General features: G+C 40.9%; 1 protein-coding gene across 6 annotated transcripts in view; it reads left to right on the top strand.

Annotated features, from left to right (window-relative positions):
• Window positions 1-6,678: 6,678 nt before the first annotated feature.
• The window catches only part of DENND4A (DENN domain containing 4A), a 97,732-nt gene continuing 77,706 nt past the window's right edge, over window positions 6,679-26,704 (top strand). For 3 of the 6 annotated variants that reach the window (XM_043523571.1, XM_043523569.1, XM_043523568.1), the window contains exon 1: window positions 22,129-22,166. In XM_043523571.1, the coding sequence (XP_043379506.1) occupies window positions 22,144-22,166 (23 nt within the window). In that variant the 5' untranslated portion in view covers window positions 22,129-22,143. Of the gene's footprint in view, window positions 6,897-6,964; window positions 7,101-22,128; window positions 22,167-25,822; window positions 25,829-26,704 lie in introns of those variants that run through there. The other 3 variants (XM_037909908.2, XM_037909909.2, XM_043523570.1) reach the window with 3 other exon arrangements.

The raw sequence follows: 26,704 nt of genomic DNA, 5'->3' as shown, positions 1-26,704 counted from the left end.
ACAGTCCAATGCAACAAGGCTATTTACAGTGACATATAATTATCATCCCCTTGTACCAGAGGGGAAGAAATCCCTCCATTCAAAGATCTCTCCTAGCTAACTATTCACTCCCCACTCTCCTGTGTTCATCCTTCCTGTGTTCCTTTTCTACTCATCTAGTTAATGGGCTAATTATCTCCTTATGTCCCCCTAGCTCAGGCTGATATAGTAATTAGCCACTCCTTCCCTCAGTCAGGCCCTCTTGGGATGCATGGGGGTGGGACTAATTGGATGACCAGAGTGTTGGTTCAGCTGCTGGTTCTCATTATTTTAGCACACAACCTCCCTATGCAGTAGGGTGAGTGTCACCCTTGCTCATTTGGGGCAATATTCTGCACTGTTACCTTTATGCAAATTGCACTGCAATCAGGGGCAAGAGAGGTGTCACTGAAGGCAGGAATTTTTGCTTTTGTGAATCAACTGGTTCATGTCATAAATGGTCTTAACCATATGGATATGATCCAAAGCCTGTTGAAATCAGTGGGAGACTTTCCATTGACTGCAGTGGCTTTTGGATCAGACCCTGTGTTTGCTTAATTTCTTCATATTTTTAGCTGCCGTAGCACTTTCCAGATCTGGAGAAGTGTTCGAAATCTTTTTTTTTTTTTTTTGCATGCACAATAGTCTATACTATAGCCTCTTTTATCATTTATAGGTAGTGAGTGTCCCTGCAGTTTAAAAGCCTTTCAGAAAGACTGCATTGGGAGCAACCAAGGGAAGGGTGATTGCACCACTCTACTGCCCCATCATAACGTTTAAATACTTTATTTTGTATCCCCTGCTAAAGTTTAATCATTCCAAGCAGGGAAAGTCAAAGGGGATCAATGCCAAATTTTCAAACAGGCTTATTTTTTAAAAATTCTTCATGAAATTGCTGCCCAACTTTCAGTATGAATATAGTTTGCCAAAACCTTCATTTCATTGCATAACCCTCAAGATGGAGGTACATTATTGTATTGCAAGTGGATTACTGGCTAGAGTACGGTAATTTACCATCTGAAATGCAGAATGTTGTTTTGTCAGTTACAAGTTTTATAATTATCCATTATCATTATCTTTATAGTTATTTTTCCAAGGTTATGGATATATCACACCTTTTAAAAAGATGTTCTGTCAGGTTTTGTTTGTTTGTTTGTTTCAACATATTGGAACCTGATTCTCCTTTCACATCTATGTATATCAGGAGCATATATACCAGAACCAGTTGAATTCCACAGGAGTAAAACCAGTGTGAGTGTAACCAGAATAAGGCCCCGAAGTTCCTGGTTAAAAAAACTGAAGTAGTCATGCTAGTAAAAAAACAATTTCTATAGGGAAGTAATAGTAGTAATAATAATAATGTGCATTCTTAGCACCTTTTAAACCCATCACAAAGATGAAGTAGTTAAGCCTCACAACACTGGGATAAAGATTTTTAAAGCAGGATACTGGCACTCGTGAATTCTCGGTTGTATTCTTGGCTCTTCCACTGACCATCTGCCACTTAGCCTCTGTCTCGCTGCAGTTCGCCCATGTGTAAAATTCACTTAAAATAAAGTCCATGCTCTGAAAATGACTTTAAAACCACAAGTTAGAAATTTTGGTTTGTAGCATGGACAAGAAATGGTTCTGTGGCTGCTGGCTCATAGAAGTTCCCTGGCTACCCTGTTGAGAACTCTAAATATGACTGATGAGGCACCACCCAGTATTTCAGAATCTGAAATGCAGAGGCTGCAGAATCATACAATTGTAGGACTGGAAGAGACCTCAAGAGGTCATCTAGTCCAGTCCCCTGCATTCATGGCAGGACTAAGTATTACCACTTTAAGAAAAGGAGTACTTGTGGCACCTTAGAGACTAACCAATTTATTTGAGTATAAGCTTTCGTGAGCTACTCACGAAAGCTTATGCTCAAATAAATTGGTTAGTCTCTAAGGTGCCACAAGTACTCCTTTTCTTTTTGCGAATATAGACTAACACGGCTGTTACTCTGAAACCTGTCATATTACCACTTTAGGCACTCATGTTGCCAGCCCACTTACAGTATGTGGCGATTGTTGACTGCCCAATTTACTTACTATGCACAGTAAGAACATAGTCCAAAACTCACTGGAATAAGTGGTAAGGGATCTAATGACTCAATGAACTTTGAATCAGATTTCATGTGGGGGCAAGATCTGGCTAAAGGAAATTCCAGGAGTTTTCCCTAGAGTTCTCTAATGTTCTGCTGCAGGGCAGGGCTTTGCACAACTGACTTACAAATCACTTCTGTGTAATGAGCCTACAAGAGCCATGTACACAGTAAATATGTCTCTGCCAGTACAGTAACTCTACTCACTGGTTCTGATTATCATTGTTACAAATACAGTATTATACTCATTGTCTTCACATGTGGCACTACACAAGGCTTTGTAGAGAAAGTCAATGACAAGCCAAACAGAAAAGTTTTTAAGGCTAGTTTTAAAGTGGGAGAGATGACTTGATGGCTCAGAGGGAGGGAGAATATTCTGAGTACCTAGGACTGTATGAGTAAAAGACTAAATTGTTGTAGCAAAGAGCTTGGGCAGATCTGAGGGTACCCTGACTGACTAAGAAGTGAGTTTCAGAGTAGCAGCCATGTTAGTCTGCATTCGCAAAAAGAAAAGGAGTACTAGTGGCACCTTAGAGACTAACCAATTTATTTGAGTAAAAAGAAAAGGAGTACTTGTGGCACCTTAGAGACTAACCAATTTATTCTCTAAGGTGCCACAAGTACTCCCTTTCTTTTTGCGAATACAGACTAACACGGCTGTTACTCTGAAACCTAACAATTTATTTGAGTGTGGCAGGCGGGTCAAAGTCAGAGAGCAGGTTGGAGCTGAGTGGAGTGATCAGTGTACACTGTATTTGTATGCTGCCTTGCACAATGGAGTCCTGCTTCACTTAGCGGGGGCTCCAAGATGTATAAGAACATAAGAATGGACATACTAGGTCAGACCAATCTAGCCCAATATCCTGTCTTCTGACAGTGGCCAATGCCATGTGCCCCAGAGGGAATGAACAGAGCAGATAATCATCAAGTGATCCATCCCCTGTTGCCCATTCCCAGCTTCTGGCAGACAGAGACTAGGGACAACAAAATTACCCATAGAATCTTCCCCTTGCTAAAGAATTGTCTTCAGAATCTCAGCTTTCATTACAAATATAAATTTCTACTAGTGGTTGTGCAGACAACCCCAAAGAGGTGATCCAGATGTGAATCAATGCAGAGATGGTCTTCATGAATGCAGAAAACCTGAAACAATAGCTCTGAAAGGTGTGAACTGCTCCATTAATCCCAATCAGGTGTTAACTGAAACCTGAAGATGACACTACATTGAAACTCAGCGTGTACAGATAGCATAAAATAGTCAATGTATTATCAAAATAAGTAACATAGGTAACTGCATACATTGTGTTATTCATGTTCATATTTAATTAAATAAACATTTCTATTATTAAAATATATCTTAATCCACTACAGAATTTTGAAGAATTTTCACCAGAGCACTACAGAGTCTGAGGACCTTGCTGCAGAACGTTCATCCAGTTTGCAGCAAACTACAAGGGGCTTTAGATATAGATGTCTTAGTTTGTCCCATTGGCCCAGATCCTCAGAGGTATGTAGGCTCCTAACTTCCATTGACTCCATAGGCCTGGATCATTGTGTCTAGAAGAGGCCTTAAAAGGTCGTTGTGGTGAGGCTGTGCAGGTAGATGGTGTTTTGTATTCCTTGCTCAAAACAAGGATTTATTACACTCTTTAGAATTGAACAATGTCAGTGTCTATTCTTTTATACTTTTGATATAACAATCTATGTGGGCTGTTAAGACTGCAAAGACTGGTTCTCTGGCTGCTTGTTCATGTGCATTGAAGAAAGCTGACACCTGATTAGGTGTGGATTGGTTTCACCATATAGTAGGTTTCAGAGTAGCAGTCGTGTTAGTCTGTATTCGCAAAAAGAAAAGGAGTACTTGTGGCACCTTAGCGATTAACAAATTTATTTGAGTATAAGCTTTCGTGAGCTACAGCCCCCCCGCTCTCCTGCTGGTAATAGCTCACCTTAAGTGATCACTCTCGTTACAGTGTGTATGATAACACACATTGTTCCATGTTCTCTATGTATATAAATCTCCCCACTGTATTCTCTATGTATATAAATCTCCGCACTGAATACAGACACTGTTAGTCTGTATTCGCAAAAAGAAAAGGAGTACTTGTGGCACCTTAGAGACTAACAAATTTATTTGAGCATAAGCTTTCGTGAGCTACAGCTCACTTCATCGGATGCATCCACTGAATGCATCCGATGAAGTGAGCTGTAGCTCACGAAAGCTCATGCTCAAATAAATTTGTTAGTCTCTAAGGTGCCACAAGTACTCCTTTTCTTTTTACCATGTAGTAGGTGAGCTCAGAAGCCACAATAAACATTTCTGGGGCTAGAGACGATCTTATTAGATCTCTTACAAGAAAGAAGCAGCTGTCTATGTGGGGCCTTAGAAATAGGAATCAGGGAAATGATCAATAAGTCATATTTTAAATGTTGTCATGTATTTTATCTTAAAGTATAGTTGCAAGTCTGCTGACTTGGAAGGGGCTTGGTGAAGGAAACTGCTTGGACAATGAAGAGTCATATACAACATTTGTGTTGTTCAGAGGCTTAGATCTTTGTGTTGGAGAGAACATATGTACAACTTCAGTAATATAGTCAGCTGTGTAACTATCTATCTGAATCACTTGATCCTGAAGACCTCTGTTCCCACAGGGGAGAGACTGTTTTGTTTTGTTTTGTTTGTCTGCCCCAGGCCTTGCTGCAATTTTGTTGAGAAAGCATTTGCAATTCCATTGGGGACTAACCAGAAGAAGTACTACTAGTTCTGTTGGGGTCCCTGATACCGTGGGCAGGAATTGGGAAATTTGTGTTGAAGTTGAGTGAGGTATGCTTCTCTCAAGAAACTTTCTCCACCTTGTATATTCAAGGACTATAAATAGAGGTAGGGCAATGGGAAAAGCATCTTGTCTTACTATAGCATTCATGACTACTATGTGAAAGCTTCCTCAAACCCATTTGACTCTACAGCACTAGTAGAATTCTAGTTGTCTACATAAAAAGAAAAGGAGTACTTGTGGCACCTTAGAGACTAACAAATTTATTTGAGCATAAGCTTTCGTGAACTACAGCTCACTTCATTGGATGCATTCAGTGGATGCATCCGATGAAGTGAGCTGTAGCTCACGAAAGCTTATGCTCAAATAAATTGGTTAGTCTCTAAGGTCCCACAAGTACTCCTTTTCTTTTTGCGAATACAGACTGACACGGCTGCTACTCTGAAATCTGTACATAAAGTATCTTTCTGGGGTGAAATTTCAGGGTATAATTGTCCTGACCTCTCTTGTAAGTGAGCTGAGACAGAGGGGAGGTTACTTATCCCTGAGCCATTAATATCTGGTCTGTGGGTACCAGAAGCCTCTGCTTTTATTGTTGATGTGTTCAGCTGTAGGAAGGTTCTACTAATCTAATGATGCAGCTAGTGGAATGACGAGGAAAGGGTGGGATGCTTTTAAAGGTGAAGTAAGTCTCAGGTGAATTTAAGATTGATTCTTATCACCTTCTCCTGGTCCCTGCCCCATGCACTCTTAAACCCAGAAATGTGTAAAAACTAGCCAGTATTTTCCACAGGCACAGACTAAGTGGGCGTAGACTCTTCAAGGAGCAGGGCAGTATATAGAGAACTATATATAGCTGTAGACTTGACTTTACAACTGATGAGCCCCAAACTTCCCTGAAGGGGCCTGGTAACAGGACAGGGGCTCTCACTGCATCAGCTAGGCCACTGATACTCAGACTTTGAGGTACCTGAGCTGCAAGTAGCTCTTTAAGGCAGTGATTCTCAAACTTTTGTACTGGCGACCCCTTTCATATAGCAAGCCTCTGAGTGCGACCCCTCCTTATAAATTAAAAACACTTTTTTATATATTTAACACCAGTATAAATGCTGGAGGCAAAACAGGGTTTAGGATGGAGGCTGACAGCTTGTGACCCCCCCCCCCCCCAATAATAACCTCATGACCCCCTAGTTTGAGAACTTTGGCTTTACGGTCTCCTGTTCTTTGCAAAATATGATATTAAAACACTGTGACTTAATTATTAGCACTCAGGATGTTTTATTGTGTTACTAACCAATTGTAGTTGATACAGTTGACTGGCCAAGTATTATTATTGTAAGTGTAATATACATGGATATAAAAACTAAATAGTTCCCCTCTCATGGTGTTTAAATCTGAGTCTGCAGTACTAGTGTTTCATTTAGTTTGAATTCACAGGACTGTGGCTCTTCTGGGTACTGTTGATCCTTAAGTTGGTTCTCTGAGCCCCTGCGATCTGCGTTCCGCTGCGCTAGAAGATGTGTCCTCATGTGGATGGGGGGCCCCAGGCCGTGGGGAGCGGCAGGGGGCACAGCTTGCCCTGGAGGTGGGGGGAAGGGGCCACTCCTCGCGGGGCGAGGGAAGGTTGGGGGCGCTGCTTCCCTCCTTTGAACCCGGCTCTCGCCCCGTGCGGCGGGGAGGGGAGCCGAGGGCAGCCCTCCAGCGACAGCCGGCGGGCCCCGCGTGAGCTCTGGTCTGGCTCCCCTCAAGGAGGCCGCCCCCCCAGCCAGGCAAGATGGCGGCGGCAGGAGGCGGTGCTGAGGGGAAGGGTGATCCCGCCTGAGACACCCACGCGCGCGGGCCGGCGGGCGGGCGAGACGGCGGCTCGGGCTCCCGTTAGGATGAGATAAGGGCGCCGGGACTGGCTCGCGACGCGCTCGCTCTCTCCGTCGCGCAGGGCGGGGGCGGAGGAGGGAGCGCAGCCCCGGCCTGAGGTGAGCCGCGCCGGCGGGGGTAACGTGCGGAGCTGTCACCGTGGGGGGGTCGTCTCCGCCACCGTGGGGCGCTATCCCAGGGCCGGGGCAGCGGGGGCCGTGTCGGTGAGGCGGGCAGCAGCCCCCGAGGGAGCCGGCATGGCGACGGGGCTACCCTGGGCGGCATGACTGGGCTGCAGCCCTAGGGCAGGCGGCGATACGCGGGTATGTCCGGCCCCCTCCCTGGCGTTAGGGCTATCGATGGGGGTGGGGGGGTCCCCTAGATCCCGCCGCCCCTGCAGTCCGGGGGGTTCCCGGGCGTGAATGGGGAGGGGTTGGCTTGGAGGCGTCTGTGTGTATCCCGCGCCCGACTGAAGGGAAGTGGTGCCGCTCCGTTAGCTGCGGCCGATTTGGTGCACCCAGCAAGGCGTTCCTTCGGTATTCCTGGTCTCCGGGCCATTCCCGGCCAGGCGGTGCAAACGGGGGGTGGGCGGCTCGGGCTGCTGCGCCCCGGGGAGCTGGGGGGTGAGGGGGTGTCGGGCTGCGCGGCCGCAGCGCTGTCTGATGGGGACACGGCGTGTGACTTCCCTAACGGGCGTTAAAATGGCCCTGGTGTAACGCAGCTGTGTAGACGCCGGGGCCGTGATCCCCTGCTGCTGGAGGTCGCGTGTGCAGGTTGAGTCTGAGCTTCTGCTGACCTGCCATGTTACAAACGCAGGGCAGGACCAGCAGACCTGGCGTGGGGCAGCTGCAGAGGAAGAAATGGGTTGAGATTTTTGTTCACTGCATCTGTAGATTCCCATTCACTTTACTAGATAGCTAATGGGGTTTACAAACATAGATATATAATATTCCGTCCTCCCCCATGATTCCCCCTTGGTTACATAGCAGTTTTGCTGGATTAGTGTAACACATCCAACGTCATGGTAAAAAAAGTAGTCTCTAGAGCCCTGAGATTTTTTGTACTGTGGTAATGTCAGAATTTACTATAGACTCAGTGGGCCACATGTGAAAAATGTTTAATGGATTGTTAGTTATTTTGATGGCTTTGCGCCACGGCTAATCTCAAATTCTGTTTAAAGTATGCACTAGGTCTCAGCACCCCAATATGTGTCTGTTTACAATGGAAATTAGGAGATGTAGACTTGGCAGTTAGTTCTGACATTTAATGTTTGCATTAAACTGACTAGAAGAGTAATGTTTTGGACAGCTTTTTACTTCATTTCACAATTTCTTCTTGAACTGTTGCTCAGCCAGAGTTTTCTGTCAAAAAATAAAATGTACAATCTTTCACTTTTTGAACTATTAAATATTTCTGTGTTTAATCATTGCTATTAGGTACTCTGGTTTAGGGAAACTATTTGAATCAGTCTAGCCAAGAAAGGGGTTGGGAAGTACATGAGTGAACTTTGGTTTGTGTATTGGATGTGCAGTCCAGCCTTGCAACAATCTTTTAACCTATATGTGTTCAGAATCATGCAGCTGAAAATCAGTCAGCTAGTAGGGAGTAAAAAGAAAAGGAGTACTTGTGGCACCTTAGAGACTAACAAATTTATTTGAGCATAAGCTTTTGTGAGCTACAGCTCACTTCATCGGATGCATTCAGTATAGTCTTATTGTAAAATAAATGTGAAAACTGAACTGTTTCCTTGACAGCTTAGTCCCTCTAAACACATTCAGGTTTCATTGGGCTGTTCATGATTCCTGGCATTGACTTCCTATTTATTTATAGGAAATAGAGACTTAAAGCTTTTGTGTCCAGTTCATGCAAAGAATCACATAGTCTGCAAAGAGATACAAAGGGCAAAATAGGATAATCCAATCTACAGCCTTTGCATGGTTTCCGATTATTAGAGTTTTTACTATGCACATCTTTTAATCATTAATTTAATAATGTAGTCTGAAATTTAAGAGCCCACTGATGTGAGGAGTCTTCTGCAAAGGTGCTGAGGAGCTTCCACTCCGTTTGGAGCAAATTTTATCTAAAAGAGTCTAATCAGGTTACGACAGTATCCACTTACTGGAAACTAGTGTGGACAAGGTTTTCTGGCTTACTGTAGGACCAGAACTATTTGTGGTTTTCTTGTTCAGTATTAATTCAAAAGTAACAATTATCTGTTGGTAAATACTTCTATATTAAGAAGATTCATATGCTGGAGTTCTTGGGTTACTTTTGTAGTATCAACCACACTTCAACATTCTTGCAGACTACTTGCTCTTCAATTTGTGATTATATAAACATCTCTGGGGCAATTTCTGTCTGTATGAAGGTAATAGATATAAATTCTATATCTGAGTAGACTTAGCTTTTGACACTTTTATTCTTGTCACAATTGACAGAGCCTTGTCTACACTAGGGCTCCCACTGGTGTAGCTGACCTAGTGATAGCGTTGGGCACTGGGGGACAATTTTTCTGTTCTAAAATAATTGCTAGGCAGCAAACACATACGTCTCGCCTACCACTCTTTCTTTTTCTGGAGAGGATAGGGGCCCCAGTTCATTCTTGTTGTTACTTTGGTGAATATATTAAAGGTACACCAGGGAAAGTTCTAAATGCTGCCATCCCACATCACTTTTCCACTGCAAACTGTGGCCACCACCATTTTGAAATGAGCTACCACAATTAAATACATTAAACAATTTCTTTAACGTAGCATGCATTTGTGCTGCAGGGTGAGATAGTTTATCTGACTGATTCATCTATATGCACATTTTCTAGTCTGAATGTTATGTGGTTAATTTGAATAATTGTAACTGGATTAATAGGTTTCTAAAATTGAAATCTGACGTTATAACAAATATTATACTGAAAATGTAGAAAATCTCTCCTCTTCCATTCCCTTTACATATATTTGTTGAGAATTGGAACTTCTTTTGCAAGTCAGAACAAGTTGTAATACTTCATAAAACAGTAGCTACAGAAGCCAATGTAATCCAGGGAGAAAGTTACATTGGTATGTTCCAGAAAGTAGAAAGATTCTGAAAGGACTTCTGCTAACTAGTGAAACTAATACGTACAGAAAATCTTCTGTTTTGTTAGATGCCCACTTATTCACTCTGCTGTGAACATATTTATAAGCACAGTGGCAGCATGCTTTTGAAAAGTTGGAGGTTAAAACAGATTGCACAACTTAAGTCAGGTCTAATAAAAAAGAAAAATATGAAGTAATATGTGTTCAGATACAATGGATTAGCTCCCAGTAGCAAAATAGTAGTTTCCTAATATCTTCCTGTTTGATATAGGAGGGCATTTAAGTAGTATAACTTCTACTGCCCTGTGAACATGGATTTTTAGATATCTGTTCTGTTGTGTTTTGGGAGGGTAGGAAAATTGATAAATTTCTTCAAGAAAGGAAAATTTCAGAAGAATTGTCCAGATACCCTATTTTTGCAAATTATTTCAGTCTTTAAAAGTTGCATGATTTGTTATGATCCACTTGGTTTTTCTAAGAAACCAGGATTTTGAATAAGTGGTGGTGCTCAAATAAAATAATTTCTATTCCTTAAAATAATTAGGATAGCCAGTTTTAAAAATAACTGATTATGATGAGAAGACTTGGTATCTTAACATGGAAAATGTCACAATTTCTGTCAAAAAGTCTACTAAAACCACAGTCTGTTTACCTCAATGCTGATTTATAAGCCAATAGGGAGAGCTAACATTTCTGAAGAAAGATTAGGTTATGCTGGCATGGAAAAGGATGATGCTTTGGTATAAAGCAAAGGACTAAGCCATAGGTATTATTTTCCCCCCTTCCCTCCCAACTCTGCCATAGTCTTTCTGGGTGACTTTAGACAACAGCATTTCAGCTCCTTTCATTTTTTCCCTATATGTAATATTGGGGATAATATCTGCTTTACAGGGGTGTTGTGAAGTTTTATTAATGTTTGAAAAATGCTTTGAGATTTCTTAATAGAACACAATATTTTCATATGCTTTACTTCTCTCAGCACTTTTCAAAGTGTGCACTTAAGGCATTGACTGTAATTTATCACAGTATTGGAGTCTACAGTTTTAGTTATCCATAGAGCAGCTGCAGCACCAGCAGTGCAAACTTCTCTGTACCTGTCAAAGATCTCCAGAGTCTAAAGCCTTATCTGCGCTATCTTAAGGACACACCTTTCAGGGAACCTGATTGCAACTTGCTTGCTCCTTAATTCATTTACAAACAAAATCCTAAATTATATTCTCTCTCAAAAACAGCTGGTTCATTTAGATAATTAAATGTAAGCTGAACATTCCTGAAGATCTGGGCCCAGGTGACTAGTAAATGTGTCAAATACCTCTGAATTTCAGCCTGGTCTACACTACGGAGTTAGGTCAACATTAGGCAGATTATGTCAACTTAAGTCTCTAAGCGTCTACAGTAAAATGTAGTTCCAACCAACGTAACTTCCCACTACACCGACTTAATAACACCACTGCTGCGAGGGATGTAATGCTTAGGTCAGTGTAATTAGGTCGACACAGTGTCAGTGTAGACACTGTGTTGCTTACATCAATTGTTTGCTGCCTTTCAGAAGCCATTCCACAATGAACCATACAGACAGTTAAATCTGTTCAGTTGCTCCTGGTGTGGGTGCCCACTGCCAACACCAGAAGCAATGGACATTGGTGCATGCAAAAGTGATTTAATTACTGTGGTGGCTGTATGTTGGTGTAACTTAAGTCAACTTAATTTTGCAGTGTAGGCTTGCCCTTAAATTCAAATATATCCCACCTGTCCTTTTTCAGGAGTTCTGTTAGGGCTTGCCTTTAAAAAACAACTTTCACTTTATTAATGATAGCTGCCTTTTGCCATAAGTGTGGTTGCTGTTGACCCTGATGTGATCTTTAGGATTCCTCATCCATTCATTATGGAATGAGTTTTTTTGGTTTCTACAACTCTAGCTCATTTCCCTATTGGGTGGATGTAAATGCTCCACAGCCTTTCAACAGGAGGGATTAGCATGAGTGCTCCTTTTGACATTAAGTTGAAGTAGGTGCTTCTCTTTAAGTAAATGGGCATTGCCTTTCTCTGATCTTTTTCTCTTGTTACATACCCCTCAAATTGAGCCCAAAATATATTGCTGCACTGGAGATTGCCCAGCTTTGTGGGTGCGAGAGGTGCCTAAGTGAAGCTATAATACTTTCAGTAGTTTCATGTCAGGATGGAATAAACTCTGAGTTTCTAACAGTACATAGCTTTTCCTAGGATTTCTATAACAAGTTTTAACAAACTTTTGGAATGACAATGTGTAGTCGTTTACTGATGCATGTTTTTAGTAAAACGATATTAAGGAAATGTAACAACTAATTTTGTAAAAAGAATTCTAAAATAGTGGGGTCAGACAAATCCTGTTAACTTAAATGTGTGTACCTTACAAGTGCCCACCCTTAAAATTAACACCACACCTATAAAGATGACAATACAGGATAGTGGATTGAAATGAGTTTCTTTTCTCTGTCCTATGGTGCCACTTACTATTAGCAATAGTGATATTAATGCACAGTTTTCTGCCTGATGGAAGAAGTAGATTTTAAGAGGGATTTGAGTAAGATATATGTGACAGGTTGGACCCCTTGGGAAGCCACCTGATGTGCTGAGATACCACTGAGTCTACCTGTTCTGCCAGCATGGGCCCCCTTTAACGTGTCTTGCTGAGCCAGGCTCTTAAAACCTCCTCTAATACACACGGGCAGGGCCACACCCAGCTGCGGTCAGCTTTGGGAAGACTCAGTTTAAGAGACTTGCTCTAGCACTCGGATGTCCACTTCCCTTGGAGTACAGACCCAAAGATATATTCTGAAATTCACCCCCTCCCTCAATGTGGAGAGAGCTGTGCACACTTCTTGTCTCTCCCCCCCACCCGCCCCGTTAGAAATTACAGAAACTGGGTTTAATAATAAACAAAACAAATTTTATTAGCTATAAAAGGCAGATTTTAAGTGGTAAAAGGGGTAATAAATAGAACAAAGCAGATTACTAATACAATGGGGGGCATTTCTGGTTGGTTCTGAGGCACTATTGTAATAAACATGATTGATAATAATTCATGTGACGAAAGCAAAAGGTTGGGTATAGGGTGGAGTGAGGCCTAATGGTAATCTTTAAAAGAAACCCACCCTCATCTACATATCAAGGTACTTGCCCTAACTAATATGATTTCAAATGTGATGTTTTATACCCTACTTCCCAAAACTGATTCTGCCCTCTTTAATAGCTCATTTTCTACCCCAACCCAAGATGTACTTGCAATAAATAATACAAGTCACTGTCCCATTATTTAGTAGGTGATTTACCTTTCCAGACTCCTTGTAACTATTATTTGTTTTTCTGACTCTTTGTGAAAACATTTTTCTATCTGATTCCAGAATTTGCTCTCTTCCTGGAGGTGAAGAATGGCCCTAATATTTTAAACACATTTTACCACAAATTGTTACATAGAGAATACATTTGCCTCTCTACTCTTTTTGGGGAGAGAAGGTGTTTTTTGGTTCAATATTTCCCATACCAGCCCACCACAAGCTATATTTTATGGAAGTGATAAGTGTCTCATAATACAGTGTCCGGGGCCTGCATACACATTGCTCAGACATAAGTAATACTCTAGATAATTCATATACAATGGGGTGCAGAAATGGTTAGGAGGATGGAGCTCAATGGCAGGATTCAGAAAAGGGATTCTTTTTCAGATGAAAGGAAGGCTGCTTTTTGAAAGAAGGGAGGTGTCCTTTCCAGCATGGGGTTGAGAGTTAAGGGAGGAGCTAAAGAGCATGAAGCCAAGGGTAGGCGAAGGAGAGGGGGAAAGGGAGTTAGTACTAATGAGGTGAGAATGGAGTGTGAGGAAAATGAACAGGATACAGCTGTAACAATGGGCAAGTTTATGTCTATCCTTATCCAACTTTTCCTTCAAGTTTTCTGTTCTGATTCTTTGCTGTTGTAAAAAGAAAAGGAGTACTTGTGGCACCTTAGAGACTAACAAATTTATATGAGCATAAGCTTTCTTGAGCTACAGCTCACTTCATCGGATGCATTCAGTGGATGGGTGGGGTTTTTTTTGTTGCCAGGGAGCGCTCTCCCCTGGTGATAAAGCGTGTCCACACTGCCCATGTCACAGCGCTGCTAGAAATAGCCCAGCAATAAGTGTAAGGTATGAAATTAGATTAATTTGTATGTAAATAAAAAAAAAAAGTCAGAGGGAAACCCCCTTTTGCTGAAACAAACTTATACAAATAAGCAGAAGATGACTGTTGGGTCAGATTCTGATCTTGGTTACGCTTCTGTAAGTTCAGAATGAGCTCATTACCTTCAATGGAATTATTCTGAAATCACAGTTGTGTGACTGGGTCAGATTCTGAGCTGTGTCAGTTTACATAAGTAGGCAGCTTTTACTGTATAATTGTATAAACTTAGGGCTGGGGGGAAACAACAACCTCTTTTCAAATGCTGCAAGTGCAAAAGTAATTAGATCCCTACTACAGTCATGCTAACCAAACCTATATGTAGAAACAAAGTGTTCTGCTAAATTAGTGTGCAATCCTGTAGTCAGACTGCATGCTGAGCTCTTACTCAGGCCAGGGAAGGAAGCCCCTACAGAAGGACTGTTTCCTTTTGATTTTTCACCAATTTCCTACCGTTGGATCACTTTTAAAGAACACACTCAGAAGATCACTATTTTTGGCCAAAGATGGAGAATGATGAAGGGGTACTTAGTTAAATTTTAGGAAGTGTGTTCACATTCATTAAGTGTTTGGAGGGTGTTTTTTCCACTACAGCTTTGACCCTGGACATTGCGTATATTTTCCTTGCTGTATATGTTTACTTCTGCTTCTGGCTCGAAGGTGTCGGGTGAATTTAAGTTCCGGGCAGTGTGCATTGAAAAATATAGAAGATAAAAAACACATGCAAATTTTTGTCCGTAACTGAGCTACTAAACTGAAAATAAGAGATTGGCCAAAAAAGACTTTCTATTTCAGCCCTCACATGCACCTCCCGATAGAGCTGAGTGGAAAATGGCAGACATTTTCAGTCTTTTTGCACACCCTCCCTCTCCCCCTCAAATCTGTTTTACAGGATTAGAACATTGAAAAAAATTGAGTTCTTAGTTTTGAAAACTTGGGGTATGGGGTTTCCCCCCTCTTCCTCACACCTTCCTTTTCTCTTTTGTCCATTTTGCCCCTGAAAAAGGGACTAAAAGGAAAACCAAAAAGTACAGTGCTTTTCTTCCCTTCTTTAAATTTTTTTTTAACAAAGTTTCATTTGAAAAATGTTAACCAGCTTTACCTTTGAACTTTGGTTTGGATTAAGTCGAGGTTGGATCTGAACTCATCTTATGTGACATTCAAGCATGCAGGCCACCTTTCACACATTCCCACAGCCTGGACTGTTATGTACTCTGCTGGGGTGCAGAAATGTCCTACAGAGCTACACACAACTTGACATGCCGGCTTGTCAATCTACTCACTGGCTCTATTTCTTAAAACTTCCCGCAGCTCCACCTCCAGTTCAGCGTTGAGGAGGAGGGAGCTTAGTGTAGGCTGGACACCTGCTCAGAGGAGACCTATACAGTATCGTGGTTTAAAAACAAACAGTGGTCATCTGAGCTCTGTCTGTGTTGGTACTTCTCCCTATTGCTACCACTTGTGGAGCTGCAGCAATGTAGTCCAACTGTAGAAAATTTTAAGAAAAAAGCAAATGTAGACAATGCATAGTGAAAGGGTGTTAGGTATATAAGGACTTCAGGGACAAGCCATCTGGTGCATAGGGGTGAAAATAAGGCATTGGGGTGGTGAAGGATGGCAATGTGAATTCGTTGTTAGCCTACCTGATAGGTAAAAGCCACCTACTCAAGGTAGTTAAGTTCAAAGCAGACTGCGAAGAGTTGTATGTATAACTTCCTCAGAGCTGGGCTTCAGCAGACATATTTTGCTATTTGCAACTAGCTGTCATGGAAAAAGAGGGAAGGTCCTCTCATGGATCAGTAACTGTTAAAAAATAGGAAACAAAGGGTAGGAATAAATGATCTGTTCTCAGAATGGAGAAAGGTAAATAGTGGTGTCCCCCAAGGGTCTGTGCTGGGACCAGTACTATTCAACATATTTATAAATGATCTGGAAAAAGGGGTGAACAGTGAGGTGGCAAAATTTGCAGATGATACCAAACTACTCAAGATAGTTAAGTCCAAAGCAGACTGCAAAGAGTTATAAAGGGATCTTGCAAAACTGGGTGACTGGGCAACAAAATGGCAGATGAAATTCAGTGTCGTTAAATGCAAAGTAATGCACATTGGAAAACATAATCCCAAATATACATATAAAATGATGGGGTCTAAATTAGTGGTTACTACTAAAGAGAGAGATCGTGGAGTCATTGTGAATAGTTCTCTGAAAACATCCACTCAGTGTGCCGCAGCTGTCAAAAAAGCGAACAGAATGTTGGGCATCATTAAGAAAGGGATAGGTAGTAAGACAGAAAATATCATATTGCCTCTATATAAATCCATGATATGCCCACATCTTGAATACTGCATGCAGGTGTGGTCGCCCCATCTCAAAAAAGATATATAGGAGTTGGAAAAGGTTAAGTAAAGGGCCACAAAAATGATTAGGAGTATGGAACAGCTTTTATATGAGGAGAGATTAATAAGACTGGAACTTTTCAGCTTGGAAAAGAGATGACTAAGGCAGGGAATATGATAGGTGTATAAAATCATGACAGATGTGGAGAAAGTAAATAAGGAAGTGTTATTTACTCCTTCTTTTAACCCAAGAATTAGGAGTCACCAAATGAAATTAATAGGTAGCAGGTTTAAAACAAACAAAAGCAAGTATTTCTTCACACAGCCCACAGTCAACTTGTGGAACTCCTTGCCAGAGGATGTTGTGAAGGCCAAGACTATAACAGGGTTCAAAAAAGAACTAGGTAAATTCATGGAGGATAGGTCCATCAATGGCTGTTAGCTAGGATGGGCAGGGATGGTGTCCTAGCTGCTGTTTTGACAGAAACTGGGAAAGGGGACAGGGGATGGATCACTTGATGATTAACTGTTCTGTTCATTCCCCCTGAAGCACCTGGCATTGGCCACTGTCTGAAGACAGAATACTGGGCTAGTTGGACCTTTAGTCTGACCCAGTATGGCCGTTCATCTGTTATGTATAGGACACAGCAGCACATCTCTCTGGTTTCATTTGTAGTGATCATATTACCCTGGCTTCTCTACACTGTGGGCTGCTTAAAGTTTTTAATTTTAAGCTGTCCCTGCTGATTTTCAGAGCCTTCAATGGGAAAGGTAGGGGTTTGACCCATCCAACATATCAAAGCTCCAGGAGGCAGTTTGCACTCTGACACCCCCCATTTCTTAAGGCTGCTGCCATTGCACCTAAGGTCTGCAGATGATAAAGCTTTTACTTATTCCCTAAAGTATGGTTTCTCTCATCTTACTGGACACTTACATCACCTCCCTTCCCATTTTTAATTGACGTGGGGCATAATGAGATCTGAGAATCTGGCTGTAACGTGCATGTTTATTGTGATTGCTCATGCAGTTGCGGAAACAGCACAAATGAGCAGTTACGCATATAGTTGGTCATTTGCAGTTACCAAAACTGCCTGTAGTTACATTTAGTGTGCGTACATTCATTCTGAAAAATAGGGCCTGTCACTTAAAATGCATCTTGATTACCATTGGCCCCTAGGTGGTACTCCATGCTCTGTTTTATAATTATGCCACATTTGTTTATCTTTTAAATATCCATCTGTTTAAATTGCATTTTAACTGTTCAGTACCCCACATGCCTCAGAGTGCGTGACTTGATGCACATAATTGAGCTCTTATTGGCCCTCTGCTACTGGATGCAGAGGTGACCTGGATCAAGCGCATCTCCGTGCAGAATATTGTAGCGGCTGCTTTGCATGCTTGTCCTTCCCTCAGTCCTGCAAAGGAGGCTTTTGTAGATATACCCTGCGGTCAGTGCCCTGCCAGCCAAGGTGGAGTGAAATGAAGTAAAAGATAATGCTAACTATGTGGGCATTAGCTTGCGCTAGCTGCGTGTTAGTGTTAGTTATGAAAATTCCTTTGGGGATGTTGGGGGCAGTGCGCTGAGCCTTGTTTCCCACAGGTGAAGTAGTGGTCTGGAAGCTTTGTGTAGTCACTGTTCTTTGCAAGTGTCCTGAAAACTTCATGTCTGGAGGCAGAATTCTTTACTCATTCCTTAGGCAGGGCAAACCTTACTCCTTAATGGAAAGATTGAGTTGAAACACACACGAGTTTCTTCCTACAGTTTTCTGCTCTCACTCGAAAGAATATTAACCCAAGCCCAAAACAAACACTTTCATTTTAAAATAAGTGCAAAGAAACACTTCACAGAGGAAGGTAGAAAATCACCAAATAGGATGAAAGAGCATTTGGGATATCAGAAGACGGTGAAAGAAGTGAAATCAAATTATGGGTATGTCTACACAGCAGAAATTGTGCATGGGCTAGCCTACTCAAGCGAGCTTGAATACACCAAGCATGGATAACAATAGCAGTGAAAAGCGAAGGAGGACTTGGGGCACCTTAGAGACTAACAAATTTATTTGAGCATAAGCTTTCGTGAGCTACAGCTCACTTCATCGGATGCATGCAGTTTTCCATGCTGTTGCTCACGAAAGCTTACTCTCAAATAAATTTTAGTCTCTAAGTTGCCACAAGTACTCCTTTTTTTTTTTTCTTTTTTTTTTGCGGATACAGACTAACACGGCTGCTACTCTGAAAATAGCAGTGAAGACAGCACAGTGCGGCCTTGAGAGCACTGGTAGGAAACCGAATAGGTAGCCGGACGGGAGAGATTGATGGTATTTCTATCACATTGCTGTTCTGGTCCCTGGATAACACTGGCTAATAAGTCTGAAGCTTCACTTCTGTAACCTTTTTGGGGGGAGGGGTGGGAGACAAGTTAGGAGCGGCTCTGATACTCTTTCTTTCCAGAATCTTGTGAGTGCTGATAAGGGATTACCGGGATGGGGCCTCTAGTACTCTTAGCTCTCACTCAGTGTCTCTTTTTTTTTTTTTTTTGCTGCAGGAGAAATGGGGTCCTTTGCTTTGAATAATTGCAGTTCCTCATAGCTTCACCAAGCTGTAGTGCTTAGTGACATGATTCATGATAATGTTACTGCCCACAAATAGTACTGAATGGCCACCGTGAAACTGACGAGTTCTTGTTAATTTCATTTTCCTGCTGCTTGGCAAAGCTATGAGCAGCAGTAAAGGCACTGAAGTATTCTGTTTACATGCTCAGGAAGAAAATATTGCATTTGGTTCCTGTTTGGAGGGCTCTAGAGCTACTAGAAGCTTGCAGACAAATTTCCAAAAGCAGCCACTGACTTTTTTATGTTTTTCTCAATTTTTGGGTATCCGAATTGAAGGGGTTTTTTTCTTTTAAGACCACAGTATTAGTGAATATGCCTGAAAACTTTGGCCTTAAAATTGCTTGTGTGGGGTTTTTTTTTTTTCCAAAATGAAAGTATAAAATGTGCAGAAAGTGAGGTTGTAGTCTTCCATGCTTTCTAGAGAAAAGTTTCCTACTTGCCAATGGAGATTTTTATTCCCTGTTCTTTGGTAGAACATCACTCTACAGCTAGGCAAATAAAGCAAAACCTCTTCTACTTCAGACATATTTAGCAGAGACAAATACCACTTGGACCCTACCAAGGAAAATTAAATTAATAAAAAGCTGTTGAATATTCTTAAAGGAAAATGCAGGTAGGAAGGGGAATCAGGACAGGAAGATTTAAAGATGATCTTGCAAGTTCGGTGGAATCACTTCAAGTATTAAATATGTCTGTTACTGAAGATCGATTAATTGGTGAACATTTTTCTTTATATACATTCTCAAGAAAGAAATTAACTGGTTTGAGAGCATGCTGTCTGGATACCCACTAGTTTTACTGTTTTGTTTATGATTTTTCTTTTCATTTTGTTTGAATGGAAGCTGCAAACAGTTCTAAAAAACAGAAAACCATATCTTGACTTTATTGGAAGTGTAATGGTGAAACTAGTATGTGTGCAGTACATTGTAATCCCAGTGATATTTCACTTGTCTTAAAAGAGTCAGCTTTTTCTGTATGATGGGTATTGCAGTAGTGTTTTGCCATTTGCCATTCTTTACTGGTAGTTTCTGAAAATACATGATTTTTTAAATTACTTTTTTCAGGTTAGTTAAGTTCCTGGTCATTAAGGCTGAAAAAGTATGTCTGTTATGCTGTCATACACCTCTAAGCATCTGTTTATAACTTCAGAATGTTTCACACCGTACATATGGTAGACCGTTTTCAGTATTCAGCACTAAAATAAGATACATAAATTTAATGAGTCTTAAAATGTTTTCATCTTTTCAAGACTCTTCCTTTTGCATAATTGCCAACAGGTCAGTAATAATATTGCTGCTTTCTGTTTGAGAAATAGTGTTTGCTTTTTAACTATAAAATAAAAAAATTAATATGTCTTTATGCGTTAATCCAAAAATAGATTCATTTAAAAAATAAAGCAGGGTATTTAGCACTGGGGAATATCACCTTTTGTTCTCACCTGTTACTGTTAGTTTTTCCTTACGTTAAAAAGAAACTCTATTGGTATAGTCTTAGGTATATGTGTTGAACCTCTGATTGGGCTCTATTCTCACTTTAAAACATTTTTTAAAAGGACAGTATCCCAAATCTTTATAATTAAGGCCTGTTTTCAAGCTGTAGAGGCTGCATGAATGGAGTGGGAATCCATAGTTACCTCCAGAGAGCTCTGTAACAGGTTCCATTAAGACCCTATGGCTTTCGTCATAAGAGCTTTGTCTCAATGTGCTCATAGCCACAAGTGTTGTGCAGTGAGGTGTGCTGTACCTTGTTTCCTCCCCTCCTTGGGAGCTACTTGCAGAATGATATCGTATGTATATAGTTATGAAGCACTTTGGAGTCATTTGGTATGAAATTTGCTATAGAAATGTTCATTACTCTGTTAGCTATGTTGTTACAGTTGTTCAGATTCAGCTGTTTGTGTGTGTACCATGATATTTGCACAGTGACTATTTACTCTACATTAGCTGAGTATTACCCTTTTCTCTCCTCTTTTTGAGGACTGAGGTATACAATTCATGTAATCTCATCACATCAAAAACTGCATTTGAATCCTTCTCAGCAAATCTATGGAAGTGTAAGAATCTGTTTGAATAATCAACCACTGAATTAACTTTTGACCTATTGTTTGTTTTATCATATATTTAGTAGCTGCAAGGCTTTGTATGAAGAAAAATTAAGATCTTAAGGGGAGCTGTAACATCACTTAGACTTATTTTTTTAATTTTCCAAAAGTTGCAATTAAATTACAGAAGTAGCATATAAGAATCATCAAGACTTGTGCTGACCTGGGGAAATAAATTCAGGCTATACTAGGCATACAGTATGTGTGGGGGGGAGGGTTAAGAGAAGCCTTGACATGGAAAAGATTTATATAGAAAATGTGTAGTATAAATGGAAAGCTGTTTGCCTCTGCCTTTTTGAATCTGTCTGTAGTTTTAACAATCATAGTAAAAAGAAAAGGAGTACTTGTGGCACCTTAGAGACTAACCAATTTATTCAAATAAATTGGTGAGTCTCTAAGGTGCCACAAGTACTCCTTTTCTTTTTGCGAATACAGACTAATACGGCTGTTACTCTGAAACAATCATAGTGTGTATGTTGTTTGATATGATAAAGCAAAATTTCAATACTTCCACTATAAATGAGCACTACAAATTGCTATTGAAGGTGACACAAGGCCATAAAATTTGCAGAACTCAGAAATCTAGCTCCTTAGCAAGCATTAAATTTCAGTTCAAATCTAGTTTTGTGCTAATTTTATTCAGTCTCTGGAAGTACATTTTCAGTGTTCCTTTCTGCTCACTCCAAAAATGGTTGTCTGGTGGAGGGTCACTATCCTTCCCAACTTTGTTAAAACAAAATATGAATGAAAAATATCCCTAACCTTTACAAAGATCCACCGTTTTCAGTTTGGCCACTAGGTTCAGTGGTAGCAGCCAAGTCTCAAAGATCTCATTTTTGCAGGGGAGGATCCCACCCAATTTAGGGGGCATCCCACAGCCTTATATTTCCAAAAGTTGCAGATAAATTACAGAAGTCTCAATGAGTCTTATGCTACTTGTGCTGAATGGGGGCAATAAATTCACACTCTACTTGGTGTATAGTATGTGGCGGGGGGAGATAAGCCTTGACATGGAAACCTGTTGAGAGGAAGCAGCCAGAGACTCCAGCTGACATGGGCAGAAGAAGCCAAAGCAGGTACTGTCGCATTAGGGGCAGAGGGGATAAAATGGAGCTCTGCCAGTGCTAGGGCCACCCCTCTGGATCCAGAACTTTGCAGCAGACACCTTCCCAGTTTTCAGACACTAGGACCCAGGTGGTGCCCTCCCAAAAATGTGGCCTTGTGGGGGAAAACTGTAGAGAGGAGCCAGGCAGAGACTCCAGTCAGTAGGGGCAGAAGCAGGCAGAGAACACTTTTTGGTCTTAGACGTAGAGAACTTTCTGCAGTTTTGACTGGGCTTTCTCTGCCCTATGCTGATTGGCTGTCTGCTCCAACGCTTCCACTCCTCTCCCCTCAGAGTCTCTTCACCTCACCTTCCCTCCACACCTGCCCCCTTCATCCTCTTCTCTCCGGACTTGTCCCTCTCTCTCCCTTCACTTTTCTTTCCATTTAGCTGTTCTCCTCTTATCTAACTTCCCTTCCCCCCCAAAATTGTTGCACTAACATGCCATTTTCCATCACACATTGTTTACTCTGCTTGTGTGTTATAGCCATTTCCCCCCAACCTGTGTCTCTCTTATCTAGTTAGATTGTAAGCTCTTGAGGGCGTGGGTCTCTGTTACTCTGTACAGTGTCTAACAGAACGGGGACCCATTCTTGGTTGGCCTTTAGGCACTAACATAAGAAATATGATTAATAAAATATTCTCTTGGAACAACCTGCATCCCAAGTGACAGTGACCATAGCTGTGATCGTCACAGCATCCTCCTATGGCCCAACTTCCCTGACTTGAATCCTTGGTTTGACACCTGCAGGTACCAACAGCACTCTAGGGAGATGCTCTAGCCGAGAACTTCAATGGCAGTAGAATGCTCAGAGAGCTGCTCTAGGCAAGAACTCTGGCATGCCAAATGGCAATATAAATATAGAATCAAGCATAGGTAGGAGAACATTGATAAATACATGTCTGCTTCTTAAATGTACATTTAAAAAAACAAACAAAAAAACCCCTTTCTATAGGACAGGCCCAGATCCTCATGTCAGTGCTCTGACCATGGTTACCACCACATTTTCATAAAATCCTTGGGAAATGCTACTTCAATTCTGTTTTGCGTTGATAATAGCTTGAATGACACTTCCCAGCATATCCAAATGAAAGACCTTTCACTAACTTACGTATTACTTTCAACTACAAATTGACCTCTTTTATAAAACTGATGGTAATAGTAGAAAGTGTCCTCTATTTTTCTGCTTAACTAATTATTCAGCACAGCAGCTATGCTAATTTTATACTACATTTAAAAGTTGATTGATCTTAAAGAATAAACATTTATTTTTGTATTCTTTATTGAATTTTAAAAAATACTTTATAATGTACATTGCAGAAAAACAGTCATTTGTATTATTTAATGAGCATGTGTAAATGTGTGTGGCCTGGATGGCAGCCAGGGCTTTGGAGCTGTGCTCTGGCTTTGCTCCAGCTCCTGGCAAAAACCTGCAGCTCCACTGCTCCGTAGCTGCTCCGCAGGCTCTGCTCCAAAGCCCTGATTGGCAGCCACTTCCCCCTTCTCTTCCCGTGCTTTTGCATGTTTGACATCTGCCTGTTCTCCCTTCTTCACACAGCTATCCTACAGGTTTCAGAGTAGCAGCCATGTTAGTCTGTATTCGCAAAAAGAAAAGGAGTACTTGTGGCACCTTAGAGACTAACAAATTTGTTTGAGCATAAGCTTTCGTGAGCTACAGTTGACTTCATCGGATGCATCCGATGAAGTGAGCTGTAGCTCATGAAAGCTTATGCTCAAATAAATTTGTTAATCTCTAAGGTGCCACAAGCTATCCTACAGTTTTCCTTTCTGCATAGCCACACTCCTGCACAGTGTAGGAGCCTTGCATCTGGGGAAGCAGCCTGCCCAAATTCTGTGCAAGCTGGAATATAAATTCAGGGAGATGTTCTTTGCTACGTAACCTAAGTCTAATGTGTTGCCTGTGAGGTGCGATGTAGCTTCATTCTAGTCTATCCAGCAACACCAATATACTAGGACATGGTGATGAGATTTTATTAGCTTATTAATAGCCTTATATAGCATACATATCATTTAGCACTGTAAATCTCAAAATGCATTACAAACTATGTATAATATTACTCACACAAAAACCCCCTATGTTAAAAGGCTATTAAGATTGCAAAGTCAAGCACTCGAAAGTAGAAAATGCCAGAATTAAGTCCTGTGCAACCTTAAATTTGGCCCCTTTGTGCGTATGCAGTAATTACATGATCACATTACTTACATTAATTCATGATCACATCCTGTTTTTTCCACCCACAGGGCCCCTTGCTCTTCTTGGTTCTTCAAGAAATCCTTTCTATTATTTACCTGGTAGACTGTCTTTGACCACTATTACTTGGTGATCTCCATTATGAAGCATGCATTTTCCTCTTGATACATTACTCAGTGCACTCTCAAAAATGATTTGATATTTTTAGGCAACTGCATAAGCTCTTCTGTATGTTTTTAAGCTGATAGAAACAGATGTTTGTGCAGTGCACTGTATCTTAAAAAATGTGATCATTCATTCATTGGTTCAGAGTGGCTGCTGCTTGGTAAAGGGAGAAAGTTTTCATGTCAGTTAACATTTAATATACAATAGGTAAGTTTTATAGAGGATAATAGTGTGACAATATATACAGTACTTTATTTGAATTTGCATAACTGCAAAATATTAGTGTTTGGACATTAAATTAGGTTAGAGACACTGTGTTAAATCGCCTTATCTCTCTAAGTACTGTAGCTAGCCTGTGCTGGTTTTATTGAGGGCGTCAGATACAGCACATATTATATTATTGTTGAACTTGTAAATCCTCAGATGTATTACTTCAGCCTCAGGTTCTGACTGAGTTTATAGAGTCATTACTTTCATATATAGCTTGTTAGCAATACCATCTCTCTTATTCTCCTGATTCTATTATTTATACCGGAAACCTGATTTATTTTTATCAAATTAGTCCTGAAGGTTGAACTAAAAAAAAAAGATGTTTATTCTCTGATATAGATCAATACCTGTCTAGATACTTTAAGGATTAGTTAAATGTAACTATTGCACTCTATTATGAGTGCCATATCTCAAGATTCTTTATTGCAGTTGTGGGCATTAGTTTCTCAGTAACCATACATGACTTTAAACTCTTCTACTTCATTTACTCAGTATGCAGGAAAAATTGCAAGTTATAGCCAGCTTTGTTTCACAACCCTTATTTTAAATTATGAAAATTACAACCAAAAGATTAGAGAGAGAAACTGGGTGAAGTAGTATCTTTTGAGCTTGTGCAGAGCTCTTCCAACATGGCTACAACAACACTGCATACAATCAAGATTCTCAGTTTACATGCAACTTTATAAATAGGTCAAGTCATTTATTCCACCTGAACACAGAAAAGATGATGGGAGAAGGAAAAAATAGTTTGAATTTCTCTTCTGGTCAGGTGGATGGTGGGGGTGGTTTTCAACTTCAGGCTGTTATGGTTCTTTCCTCTAGTCATCTGAAGTCAGGTTGGAAAAGCTGGATCAAAGGTACAGTCTCAACTTTAGACAGAGTCATCTCACTTCTCTCTCCTCTCTTTCCAATGCTAGATGACCAAGCAAAACAAATTTAGGACTAGCTAAGGTTTGTGAGTAAGACCCAATAAACACCACGGCCTGAGGTTCAGTAGGCTTGACACCCGTAACCTGGAGTAGAAAATAATGAAAAGCAAAAGAAAAGACAACCACAAAGCAATCAAAACAAAACTGAAAAAAATAAACTGAAGACCAATGCTGTTCCAACTTCTGCTAGGTTCTTCACAGCAGTCCCTTACAGAGTCTTCTAGTGCCATTCCTGACACAGATAGCTCAAAAACAAGAGGACCTTGAGTAATTTCAGAACATGCCTCCCCTCACAGCCCCAGAACAAAGTGACAGAAGTCTAGTTCTTGAAACAAGCTTCAGCAAGGTTTCAGCATGCATTGGGTGGTTTCTAGTGTGACTTTGATAATAAATCTCCAGACATCTCGTCTCCTGACTTAATTTCAAGGCTATCCTTCCATCTTGCAGGGATCACTTCATCTTGCACTAAAATTCACCCACCCTTGGGTAGAAATGACAGCTATTTAAATACTGCACAATAATACTATGCAAAACAAATTAGGACTGGATGTAAAGTTTTCCTTATTCAATTGATATAACGGGGTAGTTTAGGTAGATAAACTGTAATTTCTCAAACTGGGATCTTGCCAGAACAGCAGGATTAGCATCCCCCACTGTTATGAAAAATTCCATGTTATCTTGATTTAATTTTTCTATCCTGACCATTTGAGTGTTGAAGGGGCTAGATAATCAGGTTCTTGGTTTTACATGTCATCCAAAGGCTCACTTCTCCAGCTGCACAGTAAACCTAGTTGTATTCTGGATACTCTGTGTGAATATAGACCCAAGGGAGCTGTATCATTTACTGAATTGGTACCAATTATTAGCATACCATAATATTCCTTGCAGGTCTGGCCTTAATCCTGGTTACGTTGTAAGATCTGATGGGCTCATGG

This window comes from Chelonia mydas, chromosome 10, assembly GCF_015237465.2.
Source record: "Chelonia mydas isolate rCheMyd1 chromosome 10, rCheMyd1.pri.v2, whole genome shotgun sequence".
NCBI lineage: Eukaryota > Metazoa > Chordata > Testudines > Cheloniidae > Chelonia > Chelonia mydas.
This window is presented reverse-complemented; position numbering and strand designations above follow the sequence as displayed.